This window comes from Pterocles gutturalis, unplaced genomic scaffold (assembly GCF_000699245.1).
Source record: "Pterocles gutturalis isolate BGI_N339 unplaced genomic scaffold, ASM69924v1 scaffold28091, whole genome shotgun sequence".
Lineage (NCBI taxonomy): Eukaryota > Metazoa > Chordata > Aves > Pterocliformes > Pteroclidae > Pterocles > Pterocles gutturalis.
Window position 1 is genome coordinate 19,534 of NW_010098734.1, and position 20,429 is coordinate 39,962.

At 38.0% G+C, this 20,429-nt stretch overlaps 1 protein-coding gene across 1 annotated transcript in view; it reads right to left on the reverse strand.

The window, feature by feature from the left end:
- Positions 1–17,581, reverse strand: part of ABI3BP (ABI family, member 3 (NESH) binding protein) — a 34,794-nt gene extending 17,213 nt beyond the window's left edge. The window contains exons 1-6 of the mRNA XM_010073918.1: positions 17,446–17,581; positions 13,776–13,886; positions 10,995–11,078; positions 9,525–9,593; positions 8,014–8,226; positions 3,074–3,185 (exon numbers count right to left, since the gene is read on the reverse strand). Of these exons, the coding sequence (XP_010072220.1) occupies positions 3,074–3,185; positions 8,014–8,226; positions 9,525–9,593; positions 10,995–11,078; positions 13,776–13,886; positions 17,446–17,581 (725 nt within the window). The remainder of the gene's footprint in view (positions 1–3,073; positions 3,186–8,013; positions 8,227–9,524; positions 9,594–10,994; positions 11,079–13,775; positions 13,887–17,445) is intronic.
- Positions 17,582–20,429: the final 2,848 nt, after the last annotated feature.

The window sequence follows — 20,429 nt, forward strand, 5'->3', positions numbered from 1 at the left end:
GGCTCTGATGCACCCAGTCTTTCCCTGCTTCGTGTTCTGCCCCCTTCACACTGAGGAGTTGTCTTGCTTCCCTCCTGCTTGATGTGGGTGATTAACTCTCTAGCTCCTGGGCCAGGCACTAACATATCCTACCTGATTTACCTCAACAGCATGATAGACCTTGGGCAATGTTACTGCAGACCACCTTTGTCATGTACTGCTCCTCAAGATTCTCCATCTGGAGAATTACAGGCTTCAACTGTCTTGCTGCTATAGGATCTTTTTGGTTTAAATTTACTCATGGAGGCTGACACACCACATTCACAAACAGTTTTATTCCTTTTGCAAAGTCTTTGTTTAGGTCTGTCTGGTTTAGATCTGAGCTGAACTTTATTCAGCTCCAGATGCACTGAACCTTCAAAGCAGCATATGGGATTTACACAGCCTCACTGATGGCTTCAGGAAAACTGGAAAAAAATAGATTTTCAAATTCAACTTGTCATCTTCTCCAAAGTGTTTCAAGGCCAAGAGGTTCTTCCCCAGTTAATCCACCTTCTGATACTGAGCATCTCTCTTTCCATATACTTGCTGGTAGTTTTGTAAATGTTGATCATCTGCAAGAGGGATTTCTTTTTCTCTTCCAAATTTATTTTCCAGCTTCACCTCTTCTACAGCTCTTTCCTTTAAGGCTAGTTATGGAAAAGTCTGCTTCCCAGTCTTAAGGTATTACTTGATGAATTTGCAGACATTTCAGGGACTCTGATAGTGAATTTATTGAGCTGTTTCATTGTCTCTCTTCCTCCTATTTTCAGTCAGTTTTGTCAACAGGTCCATTTTGTTAATGTAGTGAGCAACCAGCTCCTGACAGACAGGTGACTTTTACTGTGGACATAAGCCATTCCTTGCAACACTGATACTTGCTACGTGATGCCAGCTGTCTTAATTTCCCTTAATTTAGTGTGCCAACAAGCCTGGATTCAAATGGTTAACAGTAGATTTCTTGTGCTTCTGACAAAGCTCTTAAGGCATCCTCAAAATTAGGAAAGCTCCCATTTTGAAATGGGAGTTTAATCAAACAGAGCCACACTGAGGACTTTACATCCTTTAAATCCTGTGGGATTCAAGGGACGAGCACTTCTGCAAATTATATAAAAAGTTTTCAATTTCAGGTGATGGCCTCCTGAATCCAGACTTTCACTGTCTTTCCCTTTTGAGGTTGAGGGGCCACCACCCCATCAGGGAAAAGTTGTCACTTTATGTCTTAAGTCAGCCTCCACCCATCAGTACTGATCTCATATCTAGTTTGTAACAAAATCCATGCTCCAAAAGACAGCTTCTCTCAGTGGTCTTTGGTCTGCTCTTGAAACCTCAAAGTCCTCTCACAGAATTAACAGACTTACAAATTTAAGTTAAAACCCATCTTATCTGCTTCTGCATAGACCCTGCCTTCCTTATGGCCTTTCCAGTGGTTCCAGCTGGGTCTGCCTGCCTCCATCTTGCTTCCTCTCTGAACAAAGAATTTCTTTCCTCTTTTTACCATCTGGACATTGCTCTCAGCAAGAAGGACTTGACTTTTCTTTCATGTCTTTTCTACACTTAACCAAATCCATCTTATTTCTCTCACCATATGTGACATGAAAAGTTCAAGTGTGTAATGGAATAGAATCTCATTAATAACACACGGTTCTTTTCAAGGATGCAACTGTATTATCTCAAAGTAGAACTGAAATGAAAACACAAACAGCATCACCTGACAAGTTTGGCAGCACCTACTGCCTTTCTTCAGTCGCGACTCCAGAAATATATTGTTTTACTGTCTCTTCTAAGCCTTCTCAACTGATTGAGGAAGAGATTGAGGAAACTGATTGGTCTCCAGTTGTATTGCCAACATATCCTAATTGCCTCGTAACAAGACAGAACAGCATAGCTGTAGTTCACCCTTTCACAAGCCACTTGCCTCTAAGAAATAACAGAGATATTCTTGAAGCAATACATATGAATTCTAGCCCATCTTATGTGTTTTGGAGTCTCTCAAAGAAGCTCTTTTTGGGTATCACAATTTCCCCTAGCCTTTCTTTTCCAATTCTCTTCCCTTCCTCTCCACTTTCTGCAATACTTCCTTATTTGTCCTTCTAGGATCTGCTAGTCACAAGTACATGAGCTAAGAAACAATAAGCCAGATTAAACCACATATTGCCTAATGGGAAAGGTTCAAGATGGGTTCTATGCAGAATTTTGTGCAGTGTTACAAATTTAAAGGTTAAAATAGAAAAGGACCGTTTATATGAGATGGAAAAATCCAGTTACCAAAGCCAAATTGAGACCCTTATGGGAAAAAAAATTGTGTCATTCATAAACTTTCTGATGCAATCAATAATTAGCACAAACACATGACAAGTGGTATTCTTCCCTGCTCTGAATATTACCACAAAAAAAGAAGAATAATTTTTGATGAGATTTTTTTTTTTTGGAAGAACAATGATGCTTATTTGGACTCGTTGCACGAGATGTACGCAAGCAACTGGAATTCAGTGACTAGTTTTAATTTGCCAGCTGTTTCAAGGCACTGAAAGAGAACTACATATACAGGACAAATCTATCTTCCCTCTCCATCATGCAATGCAATGGTCAAGCTTTGTACAGTAGCCTAACTTGCATTCCACTATTTAAATGAACATCATCTATGTCAGTTATGCCAAGCATCCTTAAACCCCAGAGAGAGACAACTGTACATCCAAACCTTGATCTCACATATCAGGTTTATATTTCTCATGTTTACCTTGTTTCTTTATCTGCTAAATTCAAGAGATTTTTTGATAAAAAGCAGTACATTTTCTTACATTTGACTGTTAACCTTTCTGATATAACAGGGCACTTCTGCAGTTTGTCCAGACCATATATACTCTTGGAAATTTCTTAAAGATTCCTCAGATGTGTCTTATCTGTTAACTTAGAAGAAAACCAAAGCACACCTTTTTTCCTATCAGAACAGGAGTAAAACCAATTCAGTCTTATATACATATGTATTTTCATTTGAAGTGGCAGACAGCTGACAGTAGTTGTATTAGCTTAGAAAATTACTTTATTTAATTACCTTGTGTCAGGTTTTAGGTTTTCCACAGTAGAATGGGTTTGATTTGTAGTGATAATTGATTTCTCCTTTTCTCCATCACTTGCTCCATTTTCAGTTGACACAACCTCATACTCTGGAAAATTACAATAAAGAGAAATTTGCTTAAAGCTCTTACTTGAGCTTCTTCATTGCTCTCTCTTTTGTGTATGATTTCCATTCCTACTGTCTACTAGTCTGTAAGGACATTTTGTGTGAACTAGTCTGGACGTTAGAATGCTAAAATTGTTAGAAAGAGAGATCCAATTCCAGATTGTTGAATGCCTAGCCCTCATGCTTCCTCATAATTTAATTATGGGACAGAGGATACTTAGCATCTCATCTCTGCTCAAAAGTACACTAGTCACAATATTTCAAACACAAATAAATACAAGCATTCAGCAGTTTGAATGAAAAAGTATCACAGATTAAAGTACTGTTTCTAAATACTTAAACCTTGATCAACTTAAAATAAGACCCAATTTTTTAAGATTTCCAAAGGAAACTGCCCAACTAACTTGGATTGTGCACTTAGGGGATCAGCCAGTTTAGGATGAAATAATTTTGCATAAATTTATTTTTGTATTTACATGATTTATAGAGGCTCACTACTTTCTTTTCATCTCACTGGGATGTATCATCCAAGCGCAAGCCATGCTCTGAACAGGGAATTAACAACAGATGTTTGGGAAGAAGACACTCCTTCAGTCATAGCCCTGTCCAAGATATAGTCTCTCTCTAGCAGGCAACCTCTGTCCTGATTCATACCTACCTCTTCTAATAAACACACTGACACATTTCTAATTTTCCTCTATTCACAAAGAAATTCAAAACCTCTCCAGCCCCTTCCTTTTCCCTTTATAAAACCTGTTTATAATACCAAATCCAGCTTTGCTAATTGTAACCTGTCAAAGGAGAATGTTTTCAAAGAACATTGGCAATGAGCATTTAGATCTACAACACAGTGAATAAAGTAGGTATTACACTGCGAGAACAGAGACCACCTAATAACAGCAACAAAACCTCTAGAAAAGTACTTTCTTTCCTGTTTTTTTTTTCCTAATTATACTATTAACTTTCAAGTTCTTAACTAAATGCTAGCAATCTGTAGGGCTTTTTTGCTATTTTTTTTAGTTTTCAATAGAAGGAGACCCACAGCACAGAAGGATAAAACACCTGCAATGGGATTCAGTGTTAAAAAGGAAAAAACCTCTCTTAATTTTTGCCGGACTCTCAGATCCTCACTCCTAGTAAATGTAGGAGTTGTGTATGTAAATGAACATACACAGACAAACTGACCTGGTTTTGACCTCAGTTGTGTAACTATGGCTTCTTTTGCACTCTTCTGTGCAAAAAGCAGCCATCAAAACTGCTGGGGTAAATTATGTAAGACAATGCAACCAAGTGGAAGTGCAGAGCCGCCCTAAAAAATTATGTTCTAAAATTTCAAGCTTCTAAACCACAGCAATTCCATCTAAGCAATTATATACATGTATGCACATGTGAATTTCAGATTACTTACTGCCACAGTTTCAAAAAGAACCTCTACACAACACCTTTTTATCTTTGCCTTGTAAAAGACTCAACTATTTAGAGCATATACAGAGCAGCATAAAACTTTAAAATAGGTTTAAAAGTATGTCAGAAAGTCAGCATGAAGGAAGGAATTATTCCGGTACTGAAGATGTAAAAATTTCCATATTCAGAAGTCCTCCCCCACAACAGTCATGCATGAACAGCAAAAGACAAACCACTGCCTTTTAAAAACAAATTCATGGACCTGCAGGAATGGGTGTCTCAGATAAGAGGGGGGGGGGGGGGAAAAAAAAGAAAGAAAAAGGGTTTGGGGGGGGGGGGGGGGAGAAAAAAAAGTAAGTAGAAGGCTTTTACTTTAGATCATTTTTGCAAGTGGAGTGCCAATGCAATGACCAGAGACATTAGCATTGTTAGCATGCATTTGTGTAAAACATATCTGTGTTTTCTCTCTACACATTTTCTTTTGGGAAACAAAGACCTTTTCCTATATAGCCAGCAAGGGCCAAGTGAACCAAGGAGGAAAAGTCACAAAACCCCTTATTTACACTAATTAAGCTTCATTAGAAAAATTACGTTTATTAGGAAGCCTGGAAGAGAGGGTGGATATCCACTGCCTATCATGCAGATAGAGAATGAGTAGGTAACTTTACAGGAATTCAATCCTTCTGCCAGCCCCAAGTCCACATGTGATTTGAACTTTTTAGTTCACTCACGGTGGAAAACACAGGACATGTGAATGGGCATGCACATGTGTGCACGCATATACACACAAAGAACTACTGAGTGCATCCAGTACCTGCTTGTTACTCAGCGCATGAGTCTCAGTGAACAAGACAACAAACCGCCCTACATTTCTGTGGCAACACAACAGGAGTAGCAGAGCATGAATGAAGTGGTCTTGGTTCCTGACGTTTGCAGCCTTTAGAAAAACAAGGAGGTAAGCTTGATGACTGTTTTGGTTATTATTTGTCAGACCAGACTGAAGTACAATTTTGTTTTTAGGAATAGCCAATAAAATTAAACCCCTTGTGCATAGCTAAATGTCAAGCAAAGTAAACTTTTTAAAAGGTGGCTCAACAAATTACATTTTCTGCTTCCACAGTTCTATCTGAAACACTGCATTAAAAAAGAGATGTGATGCCTAAATGAGATGATTGAAAAAACATGTATAAACTACAAAAATAAAAAGAGATGACAGAAAGCTTGATTTAAGTGTCTAAACAAGTAATGTCATACTGGTGCCAATATGAAGTAATCACTGTTTTCAGAAAACAGGATTCAATGCCTTCTCTTGAATTCAGAAAGTGTCCTCGGATGAGTCATAAACTGAGTTATTTTTTGAAGTTTAGACGAAGGAGACAAGCTCAGTGAGAGTATTTGTAAGACAGTGTTCAAACATTTCGTATTACACATTGAAGTTAAAAAGAATGAAAATGTTATTTATGGGAAAGCTGTTACAACTAGATAGGAAAATATCTAGATTGAAAACTAAAGTTTCTCTCAGTGAAGCAAAATGAGTGTAGTCACATATTCTGCAGAAGGTTTTAATCTTCTTTTCTGGAACGGAGAAGGGTATACCAGGTGTCTCAGTTATGATAGAATAGTCTTACAGAAGAGGAGAAGCTTCACAGAAAGTTAACACTTACAAATGCTGATTGCAACTGAACAGAGTAAGGGTTTCCACCCAAAGTCTCAGAAGAAATAGTGAGTATTTCTTGCTCTGTATTTCACAACACACATTGAAAAAGAAAGGAAATAGTATCAGAAGGCATAAACAAACTTCAATCAGGCCTTGGTCTCGTCATTAGATGATGTGCACTGACAGTTTTACCAGCTATAGTGGAAATGTTTTTCTATTTTTGCAATACAAATAGTTGTGCTGCAGTTGGGTTCATTAACATACTCAAGAAAACCAGCAGGTCTGCTTCCAAGAAAACATGCAGACCAAATGACTGTTATCTGATCTAATCAAGCTAAGGACTGGTCTGTGGAGGAGGCCTCCAAATGACAAGAGCAACAACAAGGTTTTTCCCAGAACAAAATTAAGCACTGCAGAACTGCCTGGAGTGGGGAGTGTTCGCAGTGAACCTATCCTCAGCCTAATTCTAAGGTCAGTGATAAGCTCATACTTTTCTTCCAGCACATCATGGAAAGCAAGCCACTCTTCTCTCTTTTTGGTACTTTTTATTAGCCTACAGTCTCTTTTTATTCCCTTTTTAATCCAGCAAAAGGGCTAACTTTCTTCTTCTTTCCCAGAAGAAAACATTGAAGGCTAATTTTTGTTGTGTGTGTCCCTTTGGTTTTGCATTTGGTATTTTTCAGAATGGTGGTGAGAACAAGAAAGAATAGAGGCTAAATCTAGTAATTATTTCTAGAAAATCAAGGGAGGACTAATTTGGGGAAGAGAGTGGGCTTACCTGTGACAGCCACCTAATTATACTCCTCCACTGAAATCTCTCATGACATTCATAGACAACAACATTTGAAAACATCCCACTTACATGCAAAAGTGAATGGCTAACAATCAAGATTTAGTCCTCAATAGTCTCATCTATTCTACTCGCTTGTAATGCAACACAGTCAAATCTGTTCGGTCATGGCTGTGATGAGCCAGTGATTTTGCAAATCAAAGTTTTATATTAATGGTAAAAAAAAAAGCCATTTTCTCGACTGAACCACAATTTTCAGTTGTTAATTAATTTAAATGTACAATTTCAGTAAGTTTGCGTTGATATCCAGAAGACAACAGAAAAATTATGAATGGTCATCTTGCATGCTTACCTATGTACTGATTCCTGCATGACTCAAAAGGATTTAGTCTCAATACAGAAACCTTCCTTTGGAAATGAAAAAACCAAACAGATTCTTTTAACATAGAGAACTTGGTGACTCTGTGCTGGGTATAGCAAGTACTATGCTGGCAGAGTTCTACTGACTTACTAGATGGATACAAGGTTTCATTGTGTCTGGACCCATTGATCTGCAACATCCTCAAGTCAAGAAAGATGTCTACATTTTCTGTATGCATCTATATAATAATAAATATATAATAATAAAGGCTACTGTTGCATTGCTGGAACTTCTTGATTAGATCTTACCAGATCCTGTACACTGAGAAGCCGAGAATTAAGAGAAGATACAGAGTAAGACTTCTTAAGTATCTTTTTATGTCATCACTGCCACCAATGATATAGTTGTGAAATCTCATTCTAATCTAGTGGTCTTTTCTTATCCACACTGGAATTTACAGTAGCACAAAATAAAAGCACTGAGGTATAAGACTCTTTTGGGATTAAACTATTTTTTAAATTGCATAAAATCACCGTGAAAGTGAAAATAAGATGGAAATACTGTATTCTGATACAATGGAGGAAAGAAATCAAACCAACCAGTAACAGTGTCATTGTCTGGTTTTTCCCAGTCCAATATGACGAAAGTTGGACAGCCCTCAACAGTCACCACTGTGAGGTTTGTTGGAGGATTTTGTGGAGGACGAGTAGGTTCTTCCTTGCTGCCAGCTTCTTCTTGAGGAAAATGTTCAAGAGAGCTTGTGATAGAGCAAGGCACATCATCATCCTTCTTCATGTACTTGACATGGGGGGCTAAGAGAAATAGGAAAGAGCTGTTATTCCATAAAATGTGTTTTTACAAAACATCAATGCAAATTCACCTAGTGCATAACAACTTTCATCTCAGGGCACCAAGTGAAAATCTGCACAACAAGTCAAAGTCAAACATAAATATTTAAGAATTAACCCCATATATTCAATAGTAAGTGTTTTTAAGTCTTTTGTTGTTGTTGTTTGTTTGTTTGTTGTGGTTGTTAGACCTGGAATCTGCACTGCCTTCATCCCCTTCCCATTGGCACCATTGATGAAATATCACTCTGAAGGTATTAATAGGCGATATGCACTGTCTGAAAGAATTAACTTCTGTAGCAAAATGGAACAATTAATTTTAGTAATTCTGTAGTAAAATTACACTGCAATTCTATCTGCATCTTTTGAGCGCTATGCTAATACAAAGATGCAATGCCCACCACCACTTTGTTCCACCAGAAAGAGTAACAAGTTTAGTCCAGAGTCATTCTATCATTAAACGTGCAGCTTCTAAAGTGATCAATCTTAAACATTTCCAGTGGTACAGGACCAAACCTTGAAACAAACCGCCTGAGGTAAATGTTTTGTACTCTGCATGAAAACCAGAAAAAGAAGACTACTGAAAACAAATACATCAATTCTAAAATTAAAACTTACACTGGATGTAAACAATAAGCTCTTTCAAGAAAGACAATGTCTTCAGAAATGTAGCATACCTTACCAGAACAAGAAAAAAACCTGAAAAATCTTTTGGTACAAAAGCACTTCTTTCTGTCATCTCACCTTGCTAAATTCTGTAGATTACTGCAACAGCAATAACTGTAGTACTTTATCATTCAGTTTAGTGTACATTACCATATTACTAGACTATCTGAATGTGCACAGCCTGGAGTGAAAGATGAGGAATATATGACAGGTAGGTATCCCTTATGGTAAGGTGCACTGGTATTGGGGCAATACCTCTCCAGTTATGCTTGCAAGCCCACAGGAAGATTTTCATTTGGTTTGGTGGAATGTGAACAGCATGCAGTTGTACTACTGCTGGCATACAGGAAGAGCCACCACATGTTTGTGGGCAAGACTGTAAACTAGGAGGTGGGAGAAGGGAAGAAAGTAGAAGTAAAATTTAGTCAAGAATATGCTGATGGTCTACATTACAGTCCTTTCATCTGACACTAAAGTGGAACAGAATCAAATGAAGTTTTGGCCTTCAAATAACCAAACAATAAAGTTTTGATGCAAGATAGGTCAGTCTTCATATATTCCTCCAAATAAAAATACTGTAGCTATTAAATTCCTACCTTGGTACCTTGGTTTGCCTGAAGAATCTGTTTCTGATGTAGGACTTGAGCTGAAGACAGTTGCGTCAACTGTGGGAGATAGAGTTATAATTTAATTTGCAATAAATACAAGGTTTCAGTGTTAGAACTGCAGCATTTCCCAGTTCACTTGGCATTTTAAATCATGGTAAAGCTCTTCCATGGTAGACCTTTGCTCCCAGATCTGTCTCCCTTTTAAGGACTCCACTTTGGCTGTGACGCTAAGTAAGCCCCATACTTACCTGCTAGTATAAAGACAGCCACAACTCATCAAAATGAGAGTTCATGACTTGTGCTAGATTCAGTTCATGAAATATATGCAAAATGCTCTTCAGACCTTTTTAAAAAGTATCTTCTTGCATTTTACTAGCTGTTTAGCTTGGAGTTCATTTCACCGTCATAGAATATATAGCACTACTATGTTGGCATATGAACTTCTCTAAAAATAGCAACAAGGAAATCACAAATTCTGTTTCCAGAGTGTACAACTTCCACAAAATTTGAAGGAAATTGAAGGCAAATATGTTGTTGAGCAGAAATGTGCTAGAGCAGTCGGGATTCATAACATCAGTGTTGGGCTAACTAGCTACTGCACTGAATAGAATCTTCTCTTAGATGCAAATACTACAATGGACCTCAATGGACAAAACCCAATATGCTCAGAACAAGCATTTTTTTAAATAAATCTAGCATCTGGCTTGCTTTTCTGAGCACTAAGAGTCACAGAAAGTTCATGATCATTATAAGGAGACAGGAATTTCAGTGTTACTCTAAGTCCAGGAAAATTAGAAGCAACATAATTCAAGACAATATAACTAGAGCTGCATATTTTGGCTCAAAAAATAATTTTAAGCACAGCCTCCCCCAAAACCATTCCTGTATGACCACATTGAGGAGATTTAGGTCTGAACTTTTAGTTAACTCACAATTTTATAAAAGGGTATATTACCAACTAACCACTATGTTTACCCTATTACAGCTTTTTCTATCTAAATGGTGTCGGCTTGATCAGATAGCTAGGAGTATATCACAGACATCTTGAGTAACACCAGTCACTGTCAAACAATAATTTGAATTTATGTCCCATGCAAAAAAGAAACATGTAGGAAAAGAAGTGCCTTATCTGCTCCCTTGACAGATTTAAAGTAGCCACTGAATAGTATTGAAAGCCTACTATGCATGTATTGATTTCTAGGAAGAAAGAAGGGCCATCGTGTTCTCATTTATTAAGGTGTGTATCAGAAGACAGCCAGATGAACTCAGTCAAATTAGAAAAGTCACAAAGTGGCACAAAGGAAATCAGAGTTAACCCAGACAGAATACTTATATTAAATATACAATGCATCAGTATAGTTTAGTGAGGGAAAGCAAAACAAAAAAAGGAGACCTTTATGTTAATGGAAAGAAAAAAAAAAAAAAAAAAGGAAACCAGACTGTCTGTAACATGCTTACCATAATACTCTGGAGTTGCAAAAGCTGTTGGCGTCTTATATGACGTTCCTGTCCTCACAGGTGTTGTTGGTCCGGCAGGTTTAGCTATAATTACAGAAGGAGGAACTTGTGGCAAAAGGGAATCTACTATTTAAAAAAGTGAAACGGCTTTCTGATTTTTTTAACAGAACTCAGATTTTTGTCAACCGCTTCATAAAACAAGTACTTTAATCATTTAAACTGTGATCCCGCAAAACTTGCACAACAGCTTCCAGTTGGATTTAGGAAAATTCCAAGTTGTCCATATTGCCAATATAACCTAATCCTGAAACCCAGTAAGAAATTTTTTTGCTAGTTGCAGATTGTCTTGGAGGACTTCAGTCAGCTAGAATACAACCTAATTTAATGCACAGAACCATCCTACACAGACTAGTAAAAGGATGCAAAATGACCAGCATTGACATTTCTGTTTCTCAAACAAAAGAGCACATTTGTTCATGAGTTGTAAGACAGAATAGCTGAACTCAGCAACTGAAACTTGGATTTTTCCCTCAAATACAGCTAAGGTCGTTTCATTTCTGCTCTCAATACAGCACATGTATTAGCAAGGCTAGAGCTGGAACACGTATAACAATAAATACTGCATTAAGATTTTAACCACAGAACAGTACTGGAGCTTCCACTAAATGAAATTAAGATGCACTTCAAATGAAGGTAAAAAAATGCAACCAAGTCCAACATTTTCCACATTTATAACACTACATGACCCAAGGAAAAAAGCTTTCTTTCTGATCTGTTCTGTAGTAGGGACCATAAGTTTGCACATAAACTGATTGATAGAGGCAGTATTATCTCCCATAATTAAATAGCTATTTTAAAAATTAATTAGATTATGTGACATTGCTTTTACTCCTCAGCTGCTAATCACCTAATAATGGAAATAAGTTTCTAAGAGGCAAAGAATCCATGGCAAAGGATGTCTTGATTTCAAAATAGCCGTAAAAGACAAAAACTACATTCACAAAACATGCAGATACTCCCAGATAACCACTGCATGACTGTGAAATCTCAACCCCAAAAAAGTCAAGAACTACATAATGTGGTTAATTTCCCTGCCTATAGGACGCAGAAGAACATGGTGACTTCTGCAGAAGGCAGAACTCTGGTGAACCAAGTTTAAAACAACAAAAATCCCTACCTTCCATTAATTTCCTTAATAAAATGTTAATTTATTAAGATTCTTGCAATAAAGATTCTTTCTCTACTTTCCACTTATTTCCTTCATAAAGTGGAAATTTATTAAGATTCTCAGAGTCCAGTTTCACAAAGGTTCTGGAACTCTCTTGTTTCCTTTTCTTCCATTCAGGAGACTTTTAATGTCTGCATAGAAACCTTCCCCTAATACTCATCCACTGGATGAGTAAGAAAGATGCAAGTAAGGAATTAATGACAGTGTTAATGAGAAAGAGAAACAGGACAGTATTATGAAAGGGAAAATCCAAGGACATTGAGGCAAATTTTTCCTGTTAGCACTGTGGAACAGTCTCTCCAGGGAATCAGAAGAAACCCAATTATGATGTCTAGAACTAAGCTGGATAAAACACTAGGAAACACAGAAAAAGGAAAATCTGCTACTGGCCCCTCAAGGAAGAACCAGATCATCTAACCAATTTATTCCATCTTGAATGCCTAGGAAGCATACGGTAACTGCTGAGTACCACATAACCTGGCCTCTGGTGTATGGAAAAAGGGTGAAATTTCAAAACGCTGGTAAATTAATTAGACACTTAATGGAGAAAATTAGCACAGATCCTGTTACAAGCAAAAAAAAAAGTATCAGGTCAAAAATTTTTATGCTACAGTTTAAGACTGACAGTGTCTTGTGTTCTGTTGTAGCTATTACTAAGGAAACACCACCCATCAACAGCAAGTAGACACACAACATTTTGATCTTGGCTCTTCCATTGAGTAAATATACAGCTTGTTTCATCCAGCTTGGAGATTCTGGATTCTATTCTGCTGCACAAATTACTGAAGAATTATTTAGGTCTTTAGACCTGCACACAAGGCCCCAGATGAAACAAACCAAAAAAAGTCAACAGGAAATACAGCAGAGCCAAAGACCTTTGTATTTCCAGTGAACTACAGAGACTAATAAAAGGAAGAAAGCATTTCTCATGATGTTAAGCATAATGAGTGTACTTTCTGACTACCTGCAATAACGTTAGCCTAAGGATTCTTAAATAGAATACACAGACAAAACATACATAAGAATTATGAATATCAGCTTCAGGATAAAATTAGAATAAAATAGGAAAGTTTCTGTGTGAAATATTGAGAAGCAGGAATACTATACTGAACTTAAACTCTTCACACATGAAATATCTTGCTCTGCCTCCCAGTGCAGTTAGTTTTCTAGGTGTCTGTTAGCTTGTTATCTGCAGTAGTTAATGGATGTGCCATATATGTGGGGCAAAATTTCTTTAGAAATTGACTGCAAATGCTATTAGTAGACATGAAATGTTCTTAGGCTGATCTTCTTAAAGGATGACTTGCATCATGCTGTTCTGCTTTCAGTTCCCTTACTAGGGATGCATTTGACATCAGTAGGTTAGGGAAACAGAAGAAAAACAAAATTTATATATGAAGACAAAAAGACACAGAGTCTGTATGTTCCAGAAAACTAGTTTCTATAGATATCACAGATGAAACAAAAAGGATCTATACTATAAAATACCCTGGCAGTCAGTTCAGTATTATCTCACACATAATAAAATATTTATGCTGAAAAGACTGAGATACCTGGACTCCCGGGTTTACCAGTCACAGTGCTTGGAGGCAGAGGTTTTCTTCGCATTTGTGTAGGCCTGACAGGTGGTATAGGAGAATGCTGAGGGCCAGGTGGTGTAGTTACTGAATGACATTATGAGACAGTGTTATTAATTATTTAACCTCAAATTCCATAAAATCAGAAACCCATTACAAGTTATATTTTGACTTCTCAATGTTTCATGTCTGATTTAGTATCAAAAGTGGAGAGGTGCGATTAGGAGCTGAAATGAGTTGTATTTTCAGCCTTAAACTCTTTGGCAAGTGCCTGCCATGGAGTTCTAAACCGAGCTTACACTGAAAAAATGTAGCTCCCTTGGGACTTTGTACAAGTGTTTCAGCAATTCATTTTCTGTGTAATTACTCATTACTGTCAATGGTAATTTTTTGGCAGCCAACAGGACACTTCTTCCTACAATAAACTCCACCTCAGTGTGCATGGAAACATCTTCACTATCTTACAACATTTCTGATCTTTTGTATTTTCTAACTGATAAAACTCATCACCCTCAACTTGAAGCAAAAGATGTAAAAAAAGGGAAATTATCATTAGCGACATTTTATCTTATGCTGTTCAAAAATGAAAAATGAAAAAGTCACTGTTACTTCATACACTGACATGTCTAGATACAGTTACTGTGTTAGTAACTCGTGAAGCACCCAACTAGGTTGCTTCAATGTGCATGCAGTTCCAGCCATTATCTATTAAATTTATCTGGTAAGGTCCTTCTGACAATGAGGTCTGAAAGGAGAACCTAAGCCTCTTAATTCATACTTACAAAACATTTTGTTGTATTTTCTAGGCAATTATAAAGATTGTATTATGCAAAAGAAAGGAAAAGGAAAATATTTTTCTTCCACTATTCAACTTTGCACTTCTTTCCTTACGAAAACAGGAGATAGGTGCAACACATTTACGTAACAAAAGTTTTTGTACCTAACAGGGGAAAATCCTCAAGATTAATGCAATTCTAATGCTGCCAATGTCAACAAATATGAAAGCTGCCTAATAGTCAGTTAGTGGCTACACAGAGCACCTCAGGCCCTACATAGCAGACCTTAGTTTACCCTATAAATAGAGTGACTGTGGGCGAGAAGGGAGCAGATCCAAAGACTCATTTGGAAGAGCCTTTTTAGAAATAGTTACAATATATGAACAGGAATGTGTCCTTCTTTCTCTGTTCCCTTTTCCTTTTGGACTTCTGCAGTCACTTATAAAACACTTTTTTTTTTTTAAAGTCCCTCAGATCAAGACGGGAAATAATGCTCTAATTCAGGAAGAGATAATGGTTTTGAAAAAAGCATTTGTAGGTTTCATATTTATTCTTAATCCCCAGATGGAGATGAAAATATATGCCTAAAGACATGAACAAGGATAATATTTTTTTTATACGTCGTCATACCCTAGATACTACTACATGATAGTATCCATGATTAATTTCCCCCCTGTCCATATGTAGGGAATGGGATTGTCTGAGATATTTATGGGGCAAAAATGTGCAACTATTGACTTGTCAATGGTTTCTATAACCTTCCAAACAACAGAACTGCAAGCTACATGCAAGCCAAAACATCATGTTCAGTGGACTGTGTCACAGTTAAATCTATGATACTGCACTCTGGAAAAACAAAAATCCCTACCCTTCCCTTGTACTACTTCCACAATGATTTGGGCAATGGTCCATGATGCTACCAAATCTAATCAACAATTTTACTGAGCTTGTAAACTAGGACACACAATAGAATCTATCTGGAATTGTGCAAAGCCTTTGACGCTGTTCCACACAACATCCTTGTCTCCAAACTGGAGATTTGACAGATGGATAAGGCATAAGACTGGGTGGTCACACTCAAAGAGTTGTGGTCAATGGCTGGATGTCAAGCGGAGACCAGTGATGAGTGGCCTTCCTCAGGGGTCCGTATTGGGACCAGTGTTGTTTAACATCTTTGTGGGAGACATGGACAGTGGGATTGAGTGCACCCTCAGCAAGTCTGCTGATGACACCAAGCTGTGTGGTGCAGTCCACATGCTAGAGGGAAGGGATGACATCCAGAGGGACCTTGACAGGCTTGAGAGGTGGGCCAGTGCAAACCTCATGAAGTTCAACAAGGCCAAGTACAAGGTCCTGCACCTGGGTCGAAGCAATCCCAAGCACAAATACAAACTGGGCAGAGAATGGATTGACAGCAGCCCTGAGGAGAAGGACTTGGGGGTGTTGGTTGATGAGAAGCTTAACATGAGCTGTCAGTGTGCGCTTGCAGCCCAGAATGTCAACTGTGTCCTGGGCTGCATCAAAAGAAGTGTGACCAGCAGGTCGAGGGAGGTGATTCTCCCCCTCTATTCTGCTCTTGTGAGACCCCACCTGGAGTACTGTGTCCAGCTCTGGGGCCCCCAACATAAGAACAAAGACCTGTTGGAGCGAGTCCAGAGGAAAGCCACAAAGATGATCATATGGGAGCACCTCCCATATGAGGACAGGCTGGGAGAGTTGGGGTTCTTAAGCCTGGCGAAGAGGAAGCTCCAGGGCGAACTTATAGCAGCCTTCCAGTACCTGAAGGGGGCCTACAGGAGAGATGGGGAGGCACTCTGTATCAGGGAGTGTAGTGACAAGATGAGGGGTAATGGTTTAAAGCTGAAATAGAGTAGATTTAGGTTAGATACTAGGAAGTAATTTTTCACTGTAAGGGTGGTGAGGAACTGGAACAGGTTGCTGAGAGAAGTTGTGGATACCCCATGCCTGGAGGTGTTCAAGGCCAGGCTGGATGACGCTTTGAACAACTTGGTCTAATGGAAGGTGTCCCTGCCCATGGCAGGGGGGTTGGAACTCAATGATCTTTAAGGTCCCTTCCAACCCAAACCATTCTATAATTCTCTGAATTTAGGGATTTTGTGATAGTGTAGATTCTTGCGAAGACAGTGGCATGGTGAACTATTAGGAATTATTTAATCTCAGGGGTTCTTAATGGACAGGGAATGTATTTCTTTGACTCTGTCACTCCTCATGCAAAAGGAGGGCATACAGCCCCTTAGGATAGACACTTAACACATCAAACTTAATTCTTGTATGCATAACCTATTTTTTTTATTTCTTGTAAATAGCCTAAATGTAAACTTTTTCAGTTAAAACACACAATGTTTTCAGAAAAAGTAAATGTATTTAAAAGGAAGGTAAAACACTGGCTAACTTACAACAATACATGATTAATTAGCCTCACATCTTTGCAATAATAAGATCATGGAACAGATACTCCTGGAAGCTATGTCAAGGCACATGGATGACAGAAAGGTGATTAGAAACAGACAACAGGGCTTCACAAGGGCAAATCATGTGTGACTAATCTGTTTGCCTTCTAGATGGAGTGACTGCATTGGCGGCTAAGGGAAGAGCAACTGATGCCATTTATCTTGATGTCTGTCCCACACATCCTTGTTGCTAAATTGGAGAGATATGGGTTTAATGGATGGACTATTTGATGGATAAGGAATTGGCTAGACAATCCCATCCAAAGAGTTGCAAATGTCCAAATGTAGATCGGTAAAACGTAGTGTCCCTCAGGGGGTCCGTACTGGGACCAGTACTGTTCAATATCTTTATTAATGACATAGACAGTGGGATTGAGAAAATTTGCAGATGACACCAACCTGTGTGGTTGCAGCTGATGCACTTGAGGGAAGGGATGCCATCCAGAGTAACCTTGACAGGCTGGGCAAGTGGGCCAATGCGAACTTCATGAAGTTCAACAAGGCCAAGTGCAAGTTCGTGCACCTGGGTTGGCATAATCACCAGTCTCAGTATAGGCTGTGTGACAAATGAATTGAGAAGAAACCTGCAGACAAGGACTTGGGGATACTGGTAGATGAAAAGTTAGATATGAACCAGTAATGTGCACTTGCAACCCAGGAAGCCAGTCTTATCCTGGGTTGCATCAGAAGCAGTGTGGCCAGCAGGTTAAGGTGATTCTCCCCGTCTACTCTGCTCTTGTGAGACTTTAACTGGAGTAGTGCATCCAGCTCTGGGGACCCCAGTACAAGAAAGACATGAACCTCTTAGAGAGGCCCAGAGGAGGGCGATGAAAATGATCAGAGAACTGGAACACCTCTCTTATGGAGGCTGAGAGAATTAAGGTTGTTTAGCCTGGAGAAGGCTCCAGGGAGACCTTATTGTAGCCTCTCAATACTTGAAGGTGGCTTATAAGAAAAACGGAGAGAGACTTTTTACCAGGGTCTGTAGTGATAGGAAAAGGGGTAAGAGTTTTAAACTAGAAGATGGTAGATTTAGAGGAGATATAAGAGGAAACTATTTACTGTTAGGGAGGTGAGACACTGGAACAGGTTGCCCAGAGAAGCTGTGGGTGCCCCATCGCTTGAAATGTTCAAGGTCAGTTTGGATGGGGCTTTTAGCCACCTGGTCTAGTGAAAGATGTCCCTGCCCATGGTGGGGGGAAAGGTGGTCCCTTGCAACCCAAACCATTCTATGATCGTATAATTCTGAATTTTGACATACATAGTAAGGCCTTATGAAGAGAGCTGATATCACAGAAGTGTACAAGAAAATTATGAAACAGCAGTAGCTAATTTCACAACCGGGACAATACCTGACTGTCTCTTATGATTACAGTTCAAGGTATTGGCTTACTTCAAAGCTCTAAAAGCTTAACTTTAAACATCTAATGTCATAACATGGGTAAAAGCAGATGTAGATGTTTCTTCAAGTCTATGTGCATAAAAAAACCCTTAGTTTTTGCATATCACAGGCTGGATTTATTTAAATACACCCCACTGCCTGACATTCAGTAACAAAAAATGCAGACAGCCATCCTTGTTTGCAGTTTACAGTCTGCATTACAGCAGCTGCTCCTGGTATATCACACTGGACTTAGTCTTTACAAAGTACAATCTTCATATTGAATAAACTTTAAAAAAATGAAACATCAGAATCAGCTGTCAAGACAGGCTCTTGTCTTTGTGCAGGAAGATTAAGTGCAAAGGAAATTAAGCAGGGATTAGGAGCAAACAGCAGTTTATAAATTAGTAAGAGGCCTACCCTTGTATCTGTGTTTCTAAGTCTAATAGCATGTTTTCAAAGGAAAATAGAACTAAAAAGAGCAGCTGCAACTGAAAAGTAATCAAAGGGCAAAACCAAAAAATTTTATTTTCAGTCGGTTTTGCCAGTAAAAAAGCACAGCTAAAACAACCTCAATTCTTGGTAATGCTAATAAAACAAAGACATTTATGTATATGTATGTGGCAGACAAACACACTCTATACTATAACTTTTCAGTTGAAACAGAAATTTCTAAGAAACTGACTAAAAAAAATGAAATACAAAAAAGCTATTTTGAAGGCCTATTTGGGAAAGCTGTTTTCAAGTAAAATGTTTTTATTGTCTTTAAAATATAATTGCAAGTCTTGCAAGTAAAGTAAAACTGACAAGCACATGTAAAAAACCTGCAACCTTATTTATTCCACTTTGTTATTTTGCTTCAAGCCTAACGTTCTAATTTTTCTAACAATCCTAGTATTCAACAAATCTTTCTCGTGAATGGGAGAACAATTTGGTTATGTATTCTCCTTTGCTATGTAGAAACTAGTAGCATGAAAAAAAAATCAGTGCTTACGGTATTGTGGCTGCTTGATCATTAGGATACAACACTGATGGTAGTAAATTTTTAATATACGGTATATGTTAGTGACTAAGTAGTGACCATGAAATATTCTTAGTTTTATCTCTTTTAGTAGCAGCCTGAAACCAAGAGAAAGTGCATTGATGAGGATGACTAAGGATCATTTTCTCTTCAGTGGAGGTGTTTTTTCTGTAGGAAAAGCAGTGCCTTTATTTTTCACAACTGCTATATGGTCTTCTTTTATTAACCTTACCAGAAAATGTATCTTCCCAGGTATCACCATATTCCAACGGTTCTTCCACATGCACGGCAATTTGTCTGGCAACATCCTCAGGTGTATATACTTCATCTGTGAAACAAAAGGAAATGAAGTATCTACAGTGCAGTACCAAGTCATGGAATACTTCTATATTGTATATGTTCAAACTGTAGCTAACATTAAGTGCAAAACTGGCATATATGGCCCATCTATAATTTTCTTGATAACTTAGTGATATCTGTTATCTTCCTATTCAAGTAAAGAGAAGTGGCCTTGGTCTAGAAGATTCTGCAATTTAATTTTAAACATTCCTTGAAAAAAGTATATTTTGAAAGAGAATGAAGAAGATTAAGAGATAACAGATGATTTAAACTAAGATTATATGTGGAAAGATGAGTACAGAGAACATTTTAGTTTTTCAGTATACAGAACAAAATGTCCATTGACTCTTGCAAAGGGCAAAGTTCTTCTTCCAAAAAATATCATCTTTGGTTATCCTCCACATTGAATTGCTAGAGTAATTCTGAAACAAACACATATTTGGAGTACTGGAGGTGAAGTGTACATAAAATTCAGTTTGTATATAGAAGAAAGACCTACTTAAAAGTTATATAAACGCATTTAAAAAAAACCTGAAGTAAATGACATTAAAAAGATAAACAGAACTACTCCTGGTACAGAAAAACTGTTTCACATGCGGATATTTATAGGACAGCCAGACTGTTAAATTAATATTCTTTCCC